General features: G+C 37.7%; 1 protein-coding gene across 1 annotated transcript; it reads right to left on the bottom strand.

Annotated features, from left to right (window-relative positions):
• Positions 1–5093: 5093 nt before the first annotated feature.
• On the bottom strand, positions 5094–22333 carry LOC137073776 (uncharacterized). Its single transcript, XM_067442484.1, has 23 exons — positions 22196–22333; positions 20820–21001; positions 20260–20318; positions 19959–20110; positions 19653–19828; positions 19366–19427; positions 18987–19156; positions 18482–18657; positions 18314–18372; positions 17945–18111; positions 16895–17070; positions 16602–16663; positions 16223–16392; positions 15729–15829; positions 15561–15619; positions 15192–15358; positions 14142–14317; positions 13849–13910; positions 8409–8578; positions 7939–8072; positions 7765–7823; positions 7399–7562; positions 5094–7096 (listed from the first exon to the last, which is right to left on the bottom strand). Exons 1-23 carry the CDS (start codon positions 22284–22286, stop codon positions 7011–7013), a joined length of 2880 nt encoding a protein of 959 aa, XP_067298585.1. The 5' UTR covers positions 22287–22333; the 3' UTR covers positions 5094–7010.
• Between the last annotated feature and the right edge of the window lie 1880 nt (positions 22334–24213).

The following is a 24213-nucleotide window of genomic DNA, read 5'->3' as shown; positions in this document are numbered from 1 at the left end:
ACCGTGACACCTCTCGCCTGCCTGGGACCCGGATCTTAGTGGTGTGCGGATCCTCAAACACTGCCGCACAAACTTTCGTGATGCTGGCCCTCGGGCCCTGCTATCGCTGGTGTGGTGCATGTCCGCCACACTGCGTCAGAGTTTTTTTTTCTTCCTGACTGAAATTTCTCAGCAGATTCTCCTAGTACGCTTGTAACACCGACATTGTGTATAACGTAGCACCTGACCCGCTGCCGTGTATGCCCTGCCATCTAATGAAACATTGTTGAAAAAGCTCAGATGGCAGTGTTGGAGCTCTTAGTGTTCCGGAGATTACTCTTGAACGACAATCTAAGGCGAGAACACATACCCATATCCACTCATGCTCCAAATATCAGTCATCCGTAAACATGGATTACATTTCCATTGCTATGCTGATGATACTCAGCTCTACATCAGTACTAAGCCTTCCACTCCTCTTCCACCACTGACACTTATCAATTGCCTGGAGGACATAAAGCTCTGCCTGGACAGTAACCTTAAACTCAATAACGACAAAACAAAACTCTTAGGGTTCACACTTGTAGTTTGGTTAGTTTGGTTAGTTTGGTCCGGACCAAAAAACAAAAACAAAACATATAGTCCTGTATGTACATAACTCTGCGGCTAGGATGATTACTCACACAAAACTTGGATCTTGGATCTCATCTCATATGGCTTCCAGTTAAATCACGGATCAAATATAAATTTCTTCTCCTGATGTACAAATCTTACAACCAAGGTCTGACAAGGACCTGCTCGCTGTCCCAAAGTCCAGACTATGGACGTTTGGTGATAGAGCCTTCTGTGTTGGTGCACCTTCACTCTGGAACAAGCTTCCTCATGCCATCCGCTCTGCATCATCTCTAGCAACCTTTAAAAACCAGCTTAAAACACACCTCTTCACTGAGGCCTATGGACCATTGCTGCTCTGGTTTCTCTCCCTTCCCACTTTCCTTTCCCTCTTTTCCTTCCCTTGCTGTTTGTTAAGCGTCCTTGGGTTTGTGAAAGGCGCTATATAAATTACAGTTATTATTATTATTATTATTATTATCAGCAGCATTCACAACCCGCTGATGTCAGTGAATACACTGGATATGGGTTCTTCCATACCCTCCTGATCTCAGTAAGGAGCTCAGGAATAAAATGGAAAGCTCAACTGAGCCGATGATTTTATGGCCAGGGAGAAATCGATTGTTCAGTCTAATACAAGCGATCTCTCCTCTAACACGCCCACATGGCAGCCGCAGCCTGCCTGCAGCACGTTCCATAACATTCATTGGCTCCGCATACACGGTCAGGATGGCTGAGAAACTAGTTTCTCCTTTCACCAGCAATCCCTAAGAGCATTTCTGATAGATCTCATCAGTTGCCAGATCACCGGAGGGAACGGCCCTCTCGTGGCGATTGTCGAGCCCCATCCGAGGAAACCATGACGTGCGGTACCGCTCAGCTTCGGCGTGAGCGGTACCACGTCGCTAGTCTCAGATGCAAAAACCCTCTTCCCTCAGGAAGAGAGTCAGACGAGAGCGGAGCGATCTCAGATTGAAAAAAACGCTCATATTGCACACAAACAAACAAACAACTCCATAAGAGCTTGCCTGTGCACGCTCTTAATCCCAGGCAGAATTAAATGAATTTGGATTACCTTTTGACTTGAAGCATTCAGACAAAACAGTCCCTAAAGATGAAAAAGCTCATGTCATGTTTGTAAGGCCTCCTTATGTACTTCCTGGTCACACTTTGATGACATCATAGGCTGTTGCTGGTCAATAGGATTGCCGTGATTCGATAGATTGACACCTGTCACACAGTGTCACACACCGTTTCGAAAGGGAACAAGAACTGCTTGCCAACAGATACTGCGAACCAAAACCAACAAACAAGACTTCATCCAGAAAGCAGGACAAATGACATTTAAATAGAAAGGGTAATAAACTAAAAAAAACAAGACACAGGTGAAACAGGTTAACTATTAATGAGTAGAAGATACTGGGAAAAAATGATGTCAGAGAATAACAGAGTCTATGCAAATTAGGCTGCCATCTGCTGGTACCTAAGGGTACAGCTGACAGATGTTACAATAATGATTCTGTTTTTGTTTTTGTTTTTACAGGCATGGCTCTATTAAAGTTGATATGACTCTTATCTTTGAAAATTCTACTATAGTCCCAAGCTCATTTGAGGTAGAATCTGTTCTTAATGGAACCGCTAAGAATGGGACCATACCTCTGAACATCATACTGGATAGTATCAGAGCAGGTGAGTGTTTGAAGTATGATACACAAATTAGCATAATGTTGAAACCTTTAAAATAAAGTTTAACGTGCTCTACACATTTTATATTACAGGGGAAATATTGACTTCTAACATACCTGCGCCTAACCCACCTGTCACAATTGCAACCATACAAACTACTACTATGAAATCCACAGCAAGTACAAACGGTATTAAATACTCTATGTTTCGCTGTTAAATACTATTTTATTTAATACTTTTACATAATATAGTCTTGATCACCTCTGGAAACTGATTGTCATATATTCTAATTTGATATTTTTCTGTGCTTCATACCCTTTCAGAGAACACAAACCACACCACCTCTGGTGCTTTTTCATGGATGGTATGCTGTTCACTAATGTCTTTATCTCTAGCTGTCAATTGGGTTTATTAGCTCAAACTGGGGTGTTTTTGTAATTTATTTAGTGCACTAGTAAATATATATATATATATATATATATATATATATATATATATATATATATATATATATATATATATATATATATATATATATATATAAAGGCATCATGTTTATTGAATATTTAAGCTGTTTATTTTATTAGTTAAAATTGACAAATGTTGACTATTATATTAGGCACAGAGTTTGTACCATGCATACAAATTTTAGGACCATGATCCTACTAATAATCTTAGTAATACTTCACAACAAGGTCTAATTTGTTAACCTTAGTTAACCCTTGTGTATGAATTTAAAAAAAGTTACACAAAAACCTGTCATTGAATCTTGGGAGCAGAGTTTGGTGTCATTAAAGAAAAGTAAAAATATAGAGGTTTAAGTTTATGAATATAATTTAGAAACATTATTTGATATAAAATCTATATTTTATGAAATAAGTTGGGGTTAAAACTTTAAATAAGTTAACTCTAAAACTGCCAGAAAATCAAAGCCATACATTTATACAAGTTGTGTTCCAATCGTGAGGTTCATAAAATAAAAAATGTCCATATGGTCACACAAGTGTTAATTTGACATTAAACTAACACTTAGCAATAAGCATTTATTAATGTTAGATAATAAAACATTTCTTATTCATGTTAGCTCACAGTGCATTATCTAAATGATCTTCAAAATCTAGTAAATGCTGAGATCAACACTCGCTAATATTAATAATTGTGGTAGAAGTCATTAGTGAACTAATGTAGATAACTAATGCTAACAAATTAAAAGTTATTGTAACGTGATCCCATACTAAAATGTTCATTATTTATTATTGTCATTAATTATTTATGGTAGTTCATCGTGGGATATGTGCAGTTCAATAGTTTGAAACAAATAAAACATTTATTTGTTGGTTTGGACATTTGTTATTATTATTATTGTATGCTTTGTTAACATTATTTGGCTGATATTTCATTATAGCCTATACGTTATTTTGAGTATTGTATCAGTGTATTCTTAGTTTTTATAGTTAAGGCATTCTAACATGTCTTGTTTTGTCTTTTTGTTGTCCTCTATGTTTTGTTAAAATAGGGGAGATTTAATTATTTGTATTCAGATTCATGGAGTTTTAAATCTTTGTAAAAATATAAAAGATTTACAGGACAGTAAATGTCATGTTTTGTGTATTTGTTCTACAATATTGTGGGTGATCTGAGGTTTTCTAATTTTGAAGATGAATAACCATAAATTATTTAGACTGTTTGTGAAGTATACTTGAAGCATTGACCTTATAAAACAGTAGGATTCCCCCTTCATTTTATTAAATATAGTAATTCATATGACATAATACAGAACTTTTTTCTTTCATTTCTATTACTTAAAGATTAAATACATCGATTCCCCATGTGCACCATTATTGTTCCAAAAAAATAGATCTTCAGCATCTAACTAATACATAGGAAGATATATTTTATTGAGAGAAAAAACTAAAAAACAATGTCAATTCTAAATCACATTATTAAACCTTTAAATATACACTTCACTTGTGCGATTTCTATAAAGTCTTATGTTTTCTGTTGCTATTACTCAAAGATTAAATACATAGTGTATCTTAACCCCTTAAGTGTCACCCCCCTTTTTGAAATTATACATGAAAATTCACTATCCAAACTTAAATGGCTGCAATTCAAGAATACTTTGGAATATAGGCAGTCAGCAGAGTATTGCTCAAGTGAAATCACTTCAAAAAATTCAAGTTAAAAAAGTTATGGAAGTTTAAATGTACTGTAAATCAAATATACTGTACTAGATATTTAATATAAACATATGTTACAAAATAATGTGTACTCTAAAATTACTATCAAATCAAAGCCATATGTCTAATCAATTTTTGTTCCAAATTTGAAGTTAATATCACAAAAATTTAAGTTCCCATGAGATTTTGTTTAGGCGCTGTACCACAAATAGCCACCGGGTGTCATTGAAATTCCATTGATATTTTTTAATACAATTTCCTGTGTCAAATGTATATATTTTTGTGTAAATATCACAAAACAGTTTGCTTATATAGAACCGTGAGACTCAGACCTTTCCGACGATATGCGTTTTGTCAAGATTAGAATAGTTTTTATTATAAATTAGTTAAATAAATATGAAACATGACAACGCCACTTGGGGAGGAGCCCGCTGGAATAATTTAGAGCACAGTTTCCATGGTAAAGCAAGGTCCCATTTCAAAACGATTTGCACAGGATGAATCTCGAGTTCGTAAGCTTTCGAATGATATATAGTTTGTCAACATTAGATCAGGATAAATATAGGATATAATTGTTTTAAACAAGCAGTGGCAAATGGGCCCACCGGTGGGCCAGTGACACTTAAGGGGTTAAGGCATCTTTACACAGCCGAGTTAAGGCGGCTCTAAAGCGGGTCTGTGTCTGCTCAAAATTCTGTGTAAAGACGCAATGCCGCATTAAAGTAGACTTAAAATATGCTGGGTCTGACCCACTTCGGCCCCTAGTATCAAAGGCGACATAGAAACGGTTTTGATTCAGTGTAAATGAACGTGAACTTGTGCCACCTTAAACTACATCATTGTCATGACAACCGCCTGTCAGCCAGCTCACTATGCGTGATAATCAAGAAGCAGCTAGGAGACGAACCATCTAGAAATTAAATTAAAATATTTCTGTACTCACATCGTCAAGCTAACCACTGTAGTGTGCGCCGTTTGTAATCTTCATTTAAAGAGACTGGCAGATCAACGCACTGCAACATTTCCCCTCAGAAACGGTAAATAGGCCTACTTAACCCAGTCGGCGTCAGTCACTATGCAACCCAGTATTTTATATTATATTTTATATTTTCTGATATATTCTATCTGCTGTCCTTCATGTCATTAAAATAGACTGAAGTTTGGATTTTCCCTTAGGCATAGTGCTGCAGCCTAACAACTTGAAATATAGCCTAGCCTACTCAAATCATTTATGGTATTGTAATTTGTCTTTAAGCAACATTGTAGAATATTTGAATTTATTTAAAGTTGTGTATTTTTTTTAAATTATCATTATTATTTGGCTATGTGCATATTTATTTCGAACATTTAGCTTATTACCGTTCCCCAGTCGGGTTGTAGCCTAGCCTACTAACTGCGAGAGAAGGGCTAAATTTAATTTGCATGGTGGTAGTTTTTACCACTTCGTTATTTTGGCTCGAAATTTCGTTTTTCGGAAATATTAACTGAATTTAGAAATGCTTTTCACAATGCAACAACATATTTAAAGAGCATTAAGCTATAAAAATATCTATTATGTAAAGGAAGGGGAAGCAGTCGCAGTGAGCGCGGACAGAGTGGCCAGAGAAACGGAGGATCGACTGCAGTATGGCGTTTGTGGAAAATGGCGGAAAAACTGCCGAAAAAGAGCGGGTGTTGAACCCCGTCACCGGGAAAAGAGTGGGTGTAGCCCCCACTGATGCGACGCCCCTGTACATGTTGTGACTGCTCTAAAGTGACTTTCTGTTTCTTTGAAAAAAACTTTGGACCACTTTTAATCCTGCGGTAATCTACCCGTAATAATGTATACTTTCTTTATAGCATTGTCAATCAGGCACAATTTTATTAAGAAATATAAAATAACTATACTGTAGCCTACAATAGAAGAATTGCAGAATTACAGTAGACCTACAGAATTATGCCAAACATCAAAAGTGCTTTTTATACATTTCATTATTTGTTTTAAATTAATTTATAACACTTTGTTAAAACTGTAGTTTTAAATAATGTTCAACGCATTGTTACCCGCGATTTTAATTCCTGTTTAAATAGATTTATGCCGCTTCAGAGAAGGATTAAACGGTCTGTGTAAATGCACATTTTTGGGATTTTATGCCGCTTCAGAATCTGTTTCTGTGCCGCGTTTGCTGTGTAAAGATGCCTTTAGTTACCAAAAAAAAAACAAAAAACAAACAAACAACAAGACAGAAATTAGATCTTCAGCATCTAACTAATACATCGACACCTGTGGCATTTTTGCAGCATAGAGGAATGTTCAGATTTGGCTTCAGTAAACCGATCCTCATTATTTCTCCAGCTCAGAGTACAATAAGGAACAATGTGCTTCTTGGTAAAGTAAAATAATGAAACATATATATTTTTGTATCACCATGCTCTATATTTGGCAAGAAAGACTAGTAAATGTTACAGCTAACTCATAACTTGACTTGTTTTGCTTTTTTGCTTTGCTGGTTCTGAATGTGACTGAAAATATCAGAGATGTCACAATCATTTTGTGGTGGCATGCATTTGTGATTAGTGCATCACAGCTGACAACAGAAGAGATGCTATGGTCATCCACAAAGCTGTGAGCATACTAGCCAGGACTGGAGATCTGTTAGCTGTAAACATGAAATGAAAAGAAATACACATTAATTATCGATTATTTTAGTCTTTGGAAACCCCTTTAATAGCATCTTAAATCATCTATGGACTTCCAAGCCCTCATCATTCATTCATTCAGTTTTGCTTTTGCTGACTGTAAACACAACAGTCCACACTACTCATACTTCTTTCATTCTCATGTTACTTTTACTTCCTTAAGGGTTGACATATTCTGTATAGATGTTGTAAATCTTTTTTTTTAATTAAATAATTATATTTAAATCATAACATAAAAACATAAGTATAAATGTATACTGACCAGATTGTCCTGTGGAGTCTGTAACTGTGATAGATTTTGGATCAATTGTTAATTTGACTGTTCCATTTCTCACGGCATCAGCAAGACTCGTTGCCAAATCTTTCACGGATGGATTAGTGCCGTTCAAAAATCCAAGTAGGCCATCTACCCAAATTGAGCCATTCCTACAAGGGGATAATATTCATACATTTATCAATGGAATGAATGGGAAAACCGTAATGCAACAACTGGTCTAGTGACTTACTAAGCTACTATCATTTAAACTACTCAAACAAAAAAACAATCAGTCATTAAACAGACAGATGTAAAATCAAGCTGTGGTGATGCCATTTTACAGTGGATTTAGAGAATTGAATAATATTTTACCTGAACCGCCAAACCAACGAGTGTTTAAAGTTCCTGAAGCCTTTGTAAAATTTATCAAGCTTTAATAAATGAATAAAAAGTTTAGGACAAATTAACATTTATAATAATAAACTAGAGAAATGTTTTTTTTTTTCAACTGAAATATTACCATTATTTAAAGGACAAAATAATTACCTCAGTGATGACATTTGTTGTCAGATTTACAGCTGGAGCAGATGCCATATTTGAAAGATCATTTGAGAAGACTTCATTCATTTTGAAGGTTATATTATATTCTGCAAGACCAGAAGCTGGAGAGACTGTTGTAGCTTGTACAGTCGTAGGTGAAGTATTAGCAGCAGTCGTCATTTTTGTTCCATTGAGAGAATTGAGAGAAAATGAGTCACAATTCAATAACACTTCATACGACTACCAAGATACAATGAATCTCAAACACAAAGACAGCATTTTGCATCTATAACATTTGTGTGTGTGTGTGTGTGTGTGTGTGTGTGTGTGTGTGTGTGTGTGTGTGTGTGTGTGTGTGTGTGTGTGTGTGTGTGTGTGTGATCAAAAAATCATATTTAGTCTTATCCTTAAGGGTTCACAATGTAACACACAAGTATCTAAAAGGGAAAAAAAATATATTTGTAAAATCCACTGACCATTGGTATCTGGGATAACAGTAACATTGATGGATGTGTTATCGACTTTGAAGCTGAAATTTCCACTGGCGATTGCGGCAGTAAGGGTGTCTACCACCTGGGACGCATTAGGAGCACTACTGTTTGAGGAGTCAAACTGGAGGACAGAATCTACTGCAATGGAGCCCTTGCTGTGGAGATCAAGCATGTTGAAATACAGTCAGATTATTAACTAACAAACAACTAAATGACCAAATGGAACAATTAAATGGTCATCTGACATACAAATTGCAACCTGGTCTCACAGAATTCCACACGGACCCTTAACTCAAAAATACATGGTAGTTTCCATAGAATCATGTCTACTTTTACAAATGCAAATAATTAAATGTGTGTTGGGAATCCGTGATTGGACCACGGATGCTGCCTGTCATTGACTTACATAGGAATCACTTCCGTGAACCCATCACGGAATTTCTGGCGATTCCGTGAAATTACCAGATTTTTGAGTTAAGGGTCTGTGTTCATTTCACGGAAATCTGTGAGATCAGGTTGACAAATTGATAAACTAAAGCAGACAGGAAAGCTATGTGTGTGTGTGTGTGTGTGTGTGTGTGTGTGTGTGTGTGTGTGTGTGTGTGTGTGTGTGTGTGTGTGTGTGTGTATGTGTGTGTGTGTGTGTGTGTGTGTGGCCTGGTAATCCCTACGTTATGGGGACAAAATGTCCCCACAAAGATGGCAATATCCGAAATCCTTGTCGTTGTGGGGACATTTTTAGGTCCCCATGAGGAAAACATCTTATAAATCACACAGAAGGAGTTTTTTTGAGAAAGTAAAAATGCAGAATGTTTCCTGTGATGGGTAGGTTTAGGGGCAGGGGCAGTGTAAGGGGATAGGATGTACAGTTTGTACAGTATGAAATCCATTACGCCTATGGAATGTCCCCATAAAACATGAAAACACGACATGTGCGTGCGTGTGTGTGTGTGAAAGTGAGACATTTTGAAATGTCATGCCAAATGTTGGCTTATTTTGGATTTCATGAGAGTGACACATTCCAAAAAAGTTGGGACAAGTAGCAATAAGAGGCCATAAAAGTAAAATGTACATACGAGGAACAGCTGGAGGACAAATTTGCTACTTATTAGGTCAATTGGCAACATGATTGGGTATAAATTAGCTTTTCAGAGTGCAAGTGTCTCTCAGAAGTCAAGATGGGCAGAGGATCACCAATGCTGCGGCGAAAAATAGTTGAGCAATATCAGAAAGGAGTTTCTCAGAGAAAAATGGCAAAGAGTTTGTAGTTATTATAGGAATATATATATATATATATATATATATATATATATATATATATATATATATATATATATATATATATATATATATATATATATATATATTCAAGCAGCGAGTCAACACAAGAAAGCATTCCAGAGACCCTCTCTCCCTGAACCGATCATAAAACTAATCAAGGATGTAAAAATGACCCAGAGACAACATCTCTCCCCCTTTACCTGCGTTATCTCAAAAAAAGCAAAAGGACAAGATGAGTTACGTGACGTGATCCCTCTTTGTTCTACAAATGTAACAGCGGGCGTAACCTAATGAAGAAGCCACTAATTTATTACCGACATATTTAAATCGTTATCGGGACACAGAGTTGCTAAAAGCTTTTTGGGGGCCCGAAATCAACATGGACATTAGACAGACACCTCTTCTTCACCTCCTTCCTCGACCCGCACATTCCAAAGGCTCTTTGAACATCACACAAAGACCTCATACCATGCATGCACGAGGAATAAACTTAAACCTCAATTCAATAATATGAATTAATACACCCAACCGCACCTTAAACATATACTAAGGTATTATGTATATTTTCATGTAACTTGTGAAGTGTCTCTGTATGCTAGACACGTATCACATATGAATCTTTACAATCTTCTATTCCCATCATGGGAATAGCAAGCGGTTTGATGTGATGGATAGATGATTCTCATCATTTTGATGCAAGGTAAATATGTGTAAAATATACTATGATCACAATAGGACAGTTTGTTTCTTAAAATTGTTTAATCAGACATTAGATTAACGATATGCATGAACAGGAGAAGTGTACACAGGAGAACCTGCCCACAACAATATCTGATTGGCCGGAGATGCCCTCAAGGATGGACTTTGAAACCTGCTTAAAACACTGAACAAACAAGATGTCTTTGCTTTTTGCTTTTGCTTCGTGCTTATGCTGACTGCCATGGTTTTGCAGTGACTTCTGCTTTGATCATGCTGGCTTTTCCACCTTACTGCCTGTATACCTCAGTGTCCTCCGAGCTACCCAGAGCTCTTCACCACGCTTCGAAACTCTGTTTGAACCTCGCCGAAGAAAACTTCCTGGAGTCTGTGCAGCCACGCCTCAGAGACTCTGTCATGTAAACCATGACTGCAACCAGCTAAAGCTATCCAGGATCCGGCATTTACCCTGCAAAACCAACTATCCGTCCCTCTGAACACAATAACTTACTACCAGCTGAGCAACGCCGTCCTAAGAGGAACCCATGCACATAGGAGCATTCAAACGCAAGTACGTGACTCTTCATTCTGGCTGAACTGGTAAAAATCGTATCTAAGCTAACAAACTATAGTTGAACTACTAGTATATTGATTCTCAGGTTATGGCTAAGAAATCATGTCTGAACAAGACACTTAGTACTTCACTCCTTTCCATTAACAAACATCCCTTTCCCAGTAACTGTATGAATGTGTGTCCGTTAGATTAGTTTGTGTTTAGAAAAGTTCAAAAAACCTTTGTCTACCTCTTTCATCTATACAAGTTTTCTGGCTGTTTGTTTATATGTTACTGCCTCAAATTGATCGATTGTATTACCTAAGCTCACAAACACTGAACAAAAAAGTAAATGATATCATTGACCTTGGCCACAGGTAATATCCAGATTCAAGGTTGATAAAGTACTGTAAGTCCAATGTATAATGGTGGGCAATTAGTTGATAAAGTGGTAAATATTAATTTTGAATCATTTGTATGTAATTCGGGTCTTTTCACTGTAATTTCTGCTGCGTGGTCCCTTCAGGCTTAAGAGCTGCCTCAGTGAGGGTCGTCTGCGAGCTTACGGCCGCCTGAGCCTGATCAGATGGTCAGGCCCCTCTCGGGGCCTCTCGGTTAGATCAGCCTGTAGGCCTGTCCAGCCTCCTGAGCATCCCTGTAATATATGTGTTCAGTAGATCCTAGGATCAAGGCGAAAAAACTCCCCTCGCTGGCAAGGGTTAGAAAGCACTATGCTGAGTACTGCTCTCCAGGATTCCCGTCTCCGAGTTCCGGTTTGAGGAGGACACTGCCGGTTTGCAGTCCCTCAGTCTGGATGCTCATGAGTAAGCAAAGTTCCGGAGGCTCTGTTTCCAAACAGACAGGGTTGGCCAAGCTGGGGTGTCCCACATAAGTGATGCCAGGTCAGGCCTCCATGGTGGCATTCGGTGAAGGAGTTCCCGAATAGTGGCTGGCTGGGGCACCGTCGTGCCCCCTAGCCACATTCCTTTAAAGGGACCCTTTCTGTTGAAGTAGTTGGTCCCAGGCCTTTGAGCAGCCAAGGGTAAGAGACCTTAGGTGATTGATAAGGTCCTATCTTAGGCATATAGCTTGGGCTATGACCGTAGGGAATACTGTCACTGACAGCCTAGTGTGACCAGAGGGGGAGTGGTTCAGGCATTTCAATTGAATTTGCTTGTCCTGACAGTTGTCACTGCCAGTGGGCATGCACTCCCCTCAGCATGGCGGCGTGGGTATATCGTTCCCTGTAGCGTCAGCTGACGCAGCGCAAGTTCCCTTTCGAAAGGGAACGTCTCTGGTTACAACTGTAACCTTAGTTTCCTGAGAACAGGGAACGAGACGCTGCATCATGGTGCCATGCCTCAAGGCCTGCTGCCAAACAGTCCCTTCAGACGAAGAAGCTTGTGTCATGTTTGCAAGGCACCCTTATATACTTCCTGGTTGCACCTTGATGACATCATATGCTGTCACCGGTCAATAGGATTGCCATGATTTGATAGTAGTTCAGACACCTGTCACGCTGGAGGCGTTCCCCCATAGCGTCAGCTGATGCAGTGTCTCATTCCCTGTTCTCAGGGAACTAAGGTTACAGTCGTAACCAGAGTCGTTTTCTCTGGGCCTAGGCTCATTTAAAATGGACTGTGGCAAAGTGGAAAACTCTTCTGTGGTCAGACGAATCAAAATATGACAATCTTTTTGGAAAACTGGGATGCCATATCATCCAGACTAAAGAGGACAAGAACAACCCAAGTTGTTATCAGTGCTCAGTTCAGAAGCCATACCATCTCTGATGGTATGGGGTTGCATGAGTGCACGTGGCATGGGCAGCTTTCACATCTGGAAAGGCACCATCATTGCTGAAAAGTATATTCAAGTTCTAGAACAACATATTCTCTCATCCAAAATTCTTCTCTTTCAGGGAAGACCCTGCATTTTCCAACATGGCAATGAGCAGACCACATACTGCATCAATTACAACATCATGGCTGCATAGAAGAAGGATCTGGGTACTGAAATGACCAGCCTGTGGTCCAGATCTTTCACCCATAGAAAACATTTGGTAATCATAAAGAGGAAGATACGACAAAGCCTGTATTAGACAAGAATGAGACAAAATTCCTATTCCTAAACGTGAGCAATTTGTCTCCTCAGTCCCCAGATGTTTGCAGACTCTTATAAAAAGAAGAGGGGATGCCACAAAGTGGTAAACATGGACTTGTCCCAACTTTTTTGATAATAATAATTAATAATTTGTTTGATTTATATAGCGCTTTTCAAGGCACTAAAAGCGCTTTACATTGACGGGGGAAATCTCCTCAAACCACCACCAATGTGCAGCATCCACCTGGATGATGCGACGGCAGCCATATTGCGCCAGAACGCCCACTACACACCAGCTGATTGGTGGAGAGGAGACAGAGTGATAAAGCCAATTAGGATAAGGGGATGATTAGGAGGCCATGATGGACAGAGGCCAATGAGCCAATTTGGCCAGGATGCCGGGGTAACACCCCTACTTTTTTCACTTTTTTTCCTGGGATTTTAAATGACCACAGAGAGTCAGGACCTCGGTTGAACTTTGAACTTTAAACTTTGATCCAGGTACTGACCAGGCTCAGCCCTGCTTAGCAAGGCAGGGTCTTGGGCTACATGCTGATAGGGCTGCTGGCCACACTGATATGTGTTGATGCCATGCAAATCAACTTATTTTTCCCTTATGTCATCTATGTTGTATTCTGAATAAAATATTAAAATTCAAAACTTCCATATCATTGCGTTCTGTTTTTATTCACAATTTGTACAGTGTCCCAACTTTTTTGGAATCGGGTTTGTAAAATCATGCACGTATCTATTTTGATAACAGGGTGTTTGGTACAAAGGAAAGTACTGTTTTACCTCAACTTCTGAATAATCATCCGGTGGAATTTTGGAAAACGTTTCTTGTAAATTTGAGAAAACTGTAAAAGATAGATAAATAATCATATAAATATCATATTACTTTCATACAAGCCATTTCTGTATTTCAGATCAAATATCGCTGCAAGATATTTAGAATTTTAAAACAGACAAAATGCAAGTGTTTAACAAACTATTGTAGTTTCTATTTTTAATATTGCCAACACATAACATTGCCAGTGTCTACTACTATTGTGATCAACATCCATGCCATATAGGAACACAAATATTACCGCAGAGGTGATGTTATTTGACAGATCGATGGTGTCAGGATGACTGAGATTGGCGTAGATGTCCTTAAAGTCTTGCACAATTTTGAACCCTAATCTAATATCTGCAAGTTTTGCAGGTGGAGCTGGAGTTGTAGCAACAGTTTGATTTGTCACTGCTGGAGCTGCAGGTGTTGTTGCTTTGGGTAAAAGTAACATGGGACAAAATTTAACAAAAGTATACCCATAATGTGTCATTAGCCGTGTTTCCACCGCAGGAACTTTCCCCAGAAACCGCAGGAACTAAGGTCTAAATGAAGTTCTGGGTAAATATTTCCCCCTCCAAACGGCCCTGCTCTCAAGGTAGTACTTTTTCAAAGTTTAGGAACTTTCAAGGCTGGGACTTGGGCGCTGAATTGGTTTAGCTCACGCAGCATTTTATTTCAACCGGCATTTTCAAGTCTTTTCCGAGGTTCGTTCCTCATTCTGCAAATATAAGTCTTGCTCTTTCTGTCTGATGGCAAGTGTTCGTTTTAGGCATCTCATGTTCGATGTCCGTAATTGCTGATAATAACATACATTGTCATTTTATATCTAGCTTTACAAGCTTTCAGAATATGCTTTAGTGTCAGTGCTTTTTTTCCGCTGTTTTGTTCATTTTAGTTTAGCTCTTTAGTAAACCAATACATAACCACAATAAGCAGCAGAGCTTGAATGTCCTCTATACTTGTTATTGGTGCAGAGAGTGTCGCGCAAAAATGATTACTGTCCGTTGCTGACTGGAAGGGGCAGTCTCGCGCAGTCCTACATTACTGGACTAATTTGCCTAAACTTCACGGTACTTTAGACCGCAGTGGAAACACAAACAGTAGCAGGTCTGGGGAAAAGAAGTTCTTGGTACAAATTGTTCCAGGTAATTTCGGTGGAAATGGGGCCATTGAAGCTTTACTTAATAACAACAGGAAAATATTATCATATACTAAAAAATACATCTGTAAAATACACTGACCATCGGTATCTGGAATATCAGTAATACATTATAATATAAAAACATAAGTATAAATGTATACTGACCAAATTGTCCTGTGGAGTCTGTAACTGTGATAGATTTTGGATCAATTGTTAATTTGACTCTTCCATTTCTCACGGCATCAGCAAGACTCATCGCCAGATCTATCACGGATGGATTACTGCCGTTGTTCAAAAATCCAAGTAGGCCATCTACCCAAATTGAGCCATTCCTACAAGGGGATAATATTCATACATTTATCAATGGAATGAATGGGAAAACCGTAATGCAACAACTGGTCTAGTGACTTACTAAGCTACTATCATTTAAACTACTCAAACAAAAAAACAATCAATCAATAAACAGACAGATGTAAAATCAAGCTGTGGTGATGCCATTTTACAGTGGATTTAGAGAATTGAATAATATTTTACCTGAACCGCCAAACCAACGAGCGTTTAAAGTTCCTGAAGCCTTTGTAAAATTTATCAAGCTGTAATAAATTAATAAAATGTTAAGAAGAAATGTACCTTTATAATGATAAACAAGAGAAATGTTTTTAAACTGAAATATTACCATTATTTAAAGGACAAAATAATTACCTCAGTGGTGACATTTTTTGTCAGATTTACGGCTGGAGCAGATGCCATATTTGAAAGATCATTTGAGAAGACTTCATTCATTTTGAAGGTTATATTATATTCTGCAAGACCAGAAGCTGGAGAGACTGTTGTAGCTTGTACAGTCGTAGGTGAAGTATTAGCAGCAGCAGTCGTTACTTTTGTTCCATTGAGAGAATTGAGAGAAAATGAGTCACAATTCAATAACACTTCATACGACTACCAAGATACAATGAATCTCAAATACAAAGACAGCATTTTGCATCTATAACATTTGTGTGTGTGTGTGTGTGTGTGTGTGTGTGTGTATGTGTGTGTGTGTGTGTGTGTGTGTGTGTGTGTGTGTGTGTGTGTGTGTGTGTGTCATCAAACAAGAATATTTCGTTTTAGAATATTTAGAATCTTTTCTTTAAATTGTTCTCAATGTAACACAATTATCTAACATGAAAAAAAATGCATCTGTAAAATACACTGACCATTGGTATCTGGAACATCAGTAGGACTGACGGAAGTGTTACTAAATGTGAAGCTAAAATTTCCACTGGCGATTGCCGCAATAAGGGTGTCTGTCACCTGGGACGCATTAGGAGCACTACTGTTTGAGGAGTCAAACTGGAGGACAGAATCTACTGCAATGGAGCCCTTGCTGTGGAGATCAACCATGTTGAAATACAGTCAGATTATTAACTAACAAACAACTGAATGACCAAATGGAACAATTAAATGGTCACCCGACTTATAACTGATAGCTAAAACAGTCGGCAATGCAATCTTTAATACTACTAATAATAATAATGCATGTATCCATCTATTTTGATATCAAGGCATTTGGCAAAACTGAAAGTACTGTTTTACCTCAACTTCAGAATAATCATGCGGTGGAAAGTTGGAAACCGCTTCTTGTAAATTTGAGAAAACTGTAAAAGATAGATAAATAGTCATATAAATATCATATTACTTGCATACAAGCCATTTCTGTATTTCAGATCAAATATCGCTGCAAGATATTTAGAATTTTAAAACAGACAAAAAGCAAGTGTTTAACAAACTATTGTAGTTTCTATTTTTAATATTGCCAACACATAACATTGCCAGTGTCTACTACTATTGTAATCAACATACATGCCATATAGGAACAAAAATATTACCGCAGAGGTGATGTTATTTGACAGATCGATGGTGTCAGGATGACTGAGATTGGCGTAGATGTCCTTAAAGTCTTGCACAATTTTGAACCCTAATCTAATATCTGCAAGTTTTGCAGGTGGAGCTGGAGTTGTAGCAACAGTTTGATTTGTCACTGCTGGAGCTGCAGGTGTTGTTGCTTTGGGTAAAAGTAACATGGGACAAAATTTAACAAAAGTATACCCATAATGTGTCATTAGCCATGTTTCCACCGCAGGAACTTTCCCCAGAAACCGCAGGAACTAAGGTCTAAATGAAGTTCTGGGTAAATATTTCCCCCTCCAAACAGCCCTGCTCTCAAGGTAGTACTTTTTCAAAGTTTAGGAACTTTCAAGGCTGGGACTTGGGCGCTGAATTGGTTTAGCTCACGCAGCATTTTATTTCAACCGGCATTTTCAAGTCTTTTCCGAGGTTCGTTCCTCATTCTGCAAATATAAGTCTTGCTCTTTCTGTCTGATGGCAAGTGTTCGTTTTAGGCATCTCATGTTCGATGTCCGTAATTGCTGATAATAACATACATTGTCATTTTATATCTAGCTTTACAAGCTTTCAGAATATGCTTTAGTGTCAGTGCTTTTTTTCCGCTGTTTTGTTCATTTTAGTTTAGCTCTTTAGTAAACCAATACATAACCACAATAAGCAGCAGAGCTTGAATGTCCTCTATACTTGTTATTGGTGCAGAGAGTGTCGCGCAAAAATGATTACTGTCCGTTGCTGACTGGAAGGGGCAGTCTCGCGCAGTCCTACATTACTGGACTAATTTGCCTAAACTTCACGGTACTTTAGACCGCAGTGGAAACACAAACAGTAGCAGGTCTGGGGAAAAGAAGTTCTTGGTACAAATTGTTCCAGGTAATTTCGGTGGAAATGGGGCCATTGAAGCTTTACTTAATAACAACAGGAAAATATTATCATATACTAAAAAATACATCTGTAAAATACACTGACCATCGGTATCTGGAATATCAGTAATACATTATAATATAAAAACATAAGTATAAATGTATACTGACCAAATTGTCCTGTGGAGTCTGTAACTGTGATAGATTTTGGATCAATTGTTAATTTGACTCTTCCATTTCTCACGGCATCAGCAAGACTCATCGCCAGATCTATCACGGATGGATTACTGCCGTTGTTCAAAAATCCAAGTAGGCCATCTACCCAAATTGAGCCATTCCTACAAGGGGATAATATTCATACATTTATCAATGGAATGAATGGGAAAACCGTAATGCAACAACTGGTCTAGTGACTTACTAAGCTACTATCATTTAAACTACTCAAACAAAAAAACAATCAATCAATAAACAGACAGATGTAAAATCAAGCTGTGGTGATGCCATTTTACAGTGGATTTAGAGAATTGAATAATATTTTACCTGAACCGCCAAACCAACGAGCGTTTAAAGTTCCTGAAGCCTTTGTAAAATTTATCAAGCTGTAATAAATTAATAAAATGTTAAGAAGAAATGTACCTTTATAATGATAAACAAGAGAAATGTTTTTAAACTGAAATATTACCATTATTTAAAGGACAAAATAATTACCTCAGTGGTGACATTTTTTGTCAGATTTACGGCTGGAGCAGATGCCATATTTGAAAGATCATTTGAGAAGACTTCATTCATTTTGAAGGTTATATTATATTCTGCAAGACCAGAAGCTGGAGAGACTGTTGTAGCTTGTACAGTCGTAGGTGAAGTATTAGCAGCAGCAGTCGTTACTTTTGTTCCATTGAGAGAATTGAGAGAAAATGAGTCACAATTCAATAACACTTCATACGACTACCAAGATACAATGAATCTCAAATACAAAGACAGCATTTTGCATCTACAAGGTTGTGGTCAATAGAGTGCAGATGTGTGTGTGTGTGTGTGTGTGTGTGTGTATGTGTGTGTGTGTGTGTGTGTGTGTGTGTGTGTGTGTGTGTGTGTGTGTGTCATCAAACAAGAATATTTCGTTTTAGAATATTTAGAATCTTTTCTTTAAATTGTTCTCAATGTAACACAATTATCTAACATGAAAAAAAATGCATCTGTAAAATACACTGACCATTGGTATCTGGAACATCAGTAGGACTGACGGAAGTGTTACTAAATGTGAAGCTAAAATTTCCACTGGCGATTGCCGCAATAAGGGTGTCTGTCACCTGGGACGCATTAGGAGCACTACTGTTTGAGGAGTCAAACTGGAGGACAGAATCTACTGCAATGGAGCCCTTGCTGTGGAGATCAACCATGTTGAAATACAGTCAGATTATTAACTAACAAACAACTGAATGACCAAATGGAACAATTAAATGGTCACCCGACTTATAACTGATAGCTAAAACAGTCAGCAATGCAATCTTTAATACTACTAATAATAATAATGCATGTATCCATCTATTTTGATATCAAGGCATTTGGCAAAACTGAAAGTACTGTTTTACCTCAACTTCTGAATAATCATGCGGTGGAAAGTTGGAAACCGCTTCTTGTAAATTTGAGAAAACTGTAAAAGATAGATAAATAGTCATATAAATATCATATTACTTGCATACAAGCCATTTCTGTATTTCAAATCAAATATCGCTGCAAGATATTTCGAATTTTAAAACAGACAAAATGCAAGTGTTTAACAAACTATTGTAGTTTTTAATATTGCCAACACATAACATTGCCAGTGTCTACTACTATTGTAATCAACATCCATGCCATATAGGAACGAAAATATTACCTCAGAGGTGATGTTATTTGACAGATCGATGGTGTCAGGATGACTGAGATTGGCGTAAATGCCCTTAAAGTCTTGAACAATTTTGAACACTAAACTAATATTTGCAACTTTAGTAGGTGGAGTTGGAGTTGTAGCAACAGTTTGATTTGTAACTGCTGGACCTGCAGGTGTTGTTGCTTTGGGTAAAAGTAACATGGGACAAAGTTGAACAGTTTTTCATAATGTGACATTGAGGCCTTATTTAACAACAGGAAAATATGTATAAGAAAATATGAACTAAAGTTAAATGGGTAAACACACACTGACCAGGAGGTGGTGTGATGTCAGTAATATTGATGGAATCCTTAATGATTGCGAAGGTGAAGCTCCCATTCTTCAAGATTTGAGTCAGATCTGCCACAGTAGGCTTGGTGCCATTGCTAAATTGAAGTTCTCCATCTGTCACAATGGACCCATTCCTGGGAGAAAACACTCAAATAATAAATTAATGGGTGACTTACAAAGTAACTAAGTAACCAACCAACGAACCATGCATGAAATAAGGCCAAACAATTAATAAATGTATAAATTAATGTATCACAATTTTTACAGTGTTCTGCTTTATTACCTGAATTGCAAAATGTTAAAACCTTCGAAGTTTGTTATGGACCTGTAAAGTGTCTCAACCTGCAAAAGATTAACAAACAGATTAAGACATTTATCCATACAGCTCTTCATATATTTAATCACGCTTAATTATGTTTTTTATTTCTTTTTATTATACTTAAAGGGACACTAAAAGCCCTCCCTGCCCCAATAAATGTTTTTAACATTATTAATAAACATTTTGTTTGGCACTTTATTTCCACATTTAGATCAATTTCTTAATTTTTTTAAAAAGTAAATGCCTTTCCGATGTGATTTGTGATGAGAAAAGAGAGAAGAGCGAGCTCTGCAAAAGGCAGATTCAAACCCGTGTTGAACGCGTCAAAACAACAATCCATTAACCATAAGCTTTACTGATTGCACCGCTGAAGACGTTAAATCACAAGTGGTGTTTTAATAATCTTCTTTGGCACAGCCAGGCATTGCCAACAAGGCACATTATTTGCACTTGGTGTGAATAGACACTCTGTTAAAGGCATTCCAGTGTAATTTTAACCATTCCTCACTGGCCAAAAATATTACCTCAGAGGTGATGTTCTTTTTCAGATCTGAGGTTGCATTATTGGCGATGTTAGAGTAGTCACTCTGGAAAGTGCCACTGATGCTGAAGCTTAGACTGAATCGATATACAATGCTGCTGCTGCTGCTGGTGTTGGTGTTGGTGTTGTTTGCTTGAGCAGCATTTCCAGGCACATGTATGATTCCTGTTTACGGTGAAATAAGGGAAAATGAGAGAAGCTGAGAGAAGATTGCTAAAGATTTAACACCATAGTTTAGAATGTAGTTAGTTAGTCGGATCTAAATCTGTCTCTTTAAAGAGAACAGTTACTTTATTACTGACAGTTGCATGCTGGTAAGATACTGGTAATCTAAAAAAAATTAAAAATAATAATAATAATAATAATAATAAAAAAAATAATAAAAAAAAAAAAAAAAAAATAATAATAATAATAATAATATATAGTCTCTTTAAAGACAAGTTACTTTATTATTTTGATTATTTGATTATGGACATTAATTCTGAACTGCTAGACTATAGCTATCCATCACCAAGCCTATTTGTGCTTTCCATTTTAAGAGTTAATGTTTGTTTTGACAGCTGTCCCAACAGGCTAAATATCTGTCTTTATACAGCTGGATTGATTTTTGGACAAAAATTAGGATTTTTGGAAAAGCATTACAATGTATGTCACTTTCTTTTTCACTATCCTTTTATCAGGGCTGTGTGCGGGTAGGAAGACGATTGGAGAAGCATTAAGTGCAAAACCCAGTTTAAGCTTAGCCTCATGAACAGGGAGGTACACATAACATTACACCACGGACATCTTACAGTACCGGACAAGGAGTAACCGAAATGGTAGAACTTAAGTAGGGAGTAGAGAGTATCATCCCCAAATGAGTATGACAACAAACAGGTGGAACATAATGCTGACTGACCATAACGACAGACGAGTGGCGGGAAAACTATAGTACAAAGGAACATGTGACAGGAAGAACACAGGAAGTCCATAGAACACGACAGAGCATAATAGTTATAATAGTTCCTAAAAAGGCGCAAACTTGTGCCGTATATGGACAAGGGAGGGAGGGTCAGGGAGCATTGTAGGCTGACTAGGAAGCCTCCAGGATGGCTCGGGGAGTTTAGCTGGCCATGGCAGCTCAGGGAGCCCCTCATGGCCTGCCTTCGTGGAGGGATAGCAAAGGAGGGATAACAAAGGAACATATGACAGGAAGAACACAGGAAGTCCATAGAGTTAAACAGAACATAACAGTTACACCTTTCTTGTTGCTATAATAATTTTATTTTAACATTATGATTTCTGATAAGCCCTGTCTTTTGTAATTCAAGTGCTATGATACAGAATGTTTTGGGAAAAGTTTCACTACTAGGTCCTTACCAGTTAGACACAGAACATGTACAATAATCCTCCACTCCATTGCTATCTTCTTTTTGCTATACATCTGGAAAAAAAAAAAAAAAGCAAGCATACATTATTGCTGTACCACACTTCTAAATCAAACACAATGGCTGCCATAGGAACAAGCACATTTTATGGAAAGAAGAGGTATGTAAAATACAGCTTTTTAATGTTTTTTATTATTATTATTATTATTTTTACTATTATTATCATATAAAAATTGTTTATTAAAGTGTCAGAGATAACTAACTTAGTTTTGAAAGCAGTTAAATTGTTTGTGTGTTAAAATATTATCCTTTTTATGAATGTCAATTATAGTGTTATAGTGGGCATCAGGACCATCTTAATGTACTTAATGACTCCATGTTGTAGGAGACAGAACTGAAGCAGGGAGGATTCTTTAAAAGATCGTTGAGGGATATTCAGATTTAGACCTTTCAGATGAGGAGAGCAATGAGGATGAACCTGATGTACAGGAAGATGGGGAAGAAGAGGAAGAAAATGCAAGAGACTCAGATGAGCAGACCGAATTAGACAGAGACAGAAAGGGATGAGTATGAAAGACATCACCCTCTGTGAACGAGGAGTAACACGTATGAATTAATTATGAATAGTTCCAGGATAATTTCTTCATTTCTAGTAGTTCAATAAAACAAAAGTGCAAGTTATAAGTAGCAAAATGACTGAGAAGCTCACTCAAGAATGTGGATGACCTGGCTATAACAGAAGAAACAAAGACATTCTTTGGAAAGGCAGGTCATTACTTGACTGTGTGCATTGTCTGCATTGATGAGCAAATCATCCCTTTCACAGGCCCCTTTTCCAGGCAATATGTTCCAGGCAAGCCAAACCCTACTGGCCTAAAGTTCAAGTTCAATTTTATTTGTATGGCACATTTCCAACAGCCCCCAGGCTGACCAAAGTGCTTTACAGAAGAGCAAAAATAGCACACATACATAGAAATAAAACCAGAAAAGAGTAAAAAGGCCCACCTATTTAAATGTTTGACATATCAGGGTAATCAGTACACTAAATAAAAAAATAAAACAAAATAACAGGGACTTAAAAATAGACAAGAAAGTGGCCAGCCTAATCTCTAAAGGCAAGGTATTCCAAAGTCGTGGCCCTGCTACCACAAATGCATGCTCACCTCTACGCTTTAGACTAGTGCGTAGTAATGGTCTTTGTCCTTGCTTTTCCAAATGGTCTGATGCCGGAATACTGAAGTGTACCAAGGGAAGAATAATGTACATTTAATGGCCAAAGAATGGGAGTTGGACAAGCAGCAGTCCTACGTATGGTTGAGTCTGTTCCCACTGGAATTCACCTGTTTTTCGACCGATACTTCACAACAATCAATCTCTTGGATGCATTGCTGGCAAGGGTCTTGCAGCAACAGGAACCATAATGAAGTCCCAAAGCAGAGCAAAATGACAAGCGACAAGGTGATGAAAAAAGAGGGAAGAGGAGCATCAGTGTCTATGGTCAGAAAAAGTCCTGAGCTGGCAATCACAAAATGGTATGACAACAAACCAGTGACATTGCATGTCAAATAGGTCCAAGAAATGGGCATTGCGTGTACATTACTTACTTCTTTAATTTTTCCATCACAAACTCGTGGATCCAATACAAGTCTGACAGCAAAGCACTTAACAGACAAGCGAAGAACACTGAACAGTACCTGGACTTCAAATTAAACCTGGCTGCCAGAACAGCAGTGATGATAGAAGTGAAACAAGTGAAGAAGTGTAAGAGCCACCAATTAAACCATCTGTCCGCAGACTAGGAGACACCCTCATGCCAGAGATGGTAGAAATCAACCATGCTGAAAGGTGCAGAAATAAGGGCTGCAAAAGCAAGACATACATGAGGTGTACCAAATCCAGGATGTTTCTCTGCATTACCATAAGGGAAAATGCTTCCAGGAGAATCACCACTAAGCAAATTTAATTATATTTTTATGTTGAATTTATTCTTGGATTAATATTACTTTACAG

The sequence above is a fragment of the Pseudorasbora parva genome, chromosome 4 (assembly GCF_024679245.1).
Source record: "Pseudorasbora parva isolate DD20220531a chromosome 4, ASM2467924v1, whole genome shotgun sequence".
Taxonomy (NCBI): Eukaryota; Metazoa; Chordata; class Actinopteri; order Cypriniformes; family Gobionidae; genus Pseudorasbora; species Pseudorasbora parva.
This window is presented reverse-complemented; position numbering and strand designations above follow the sequence as displayed.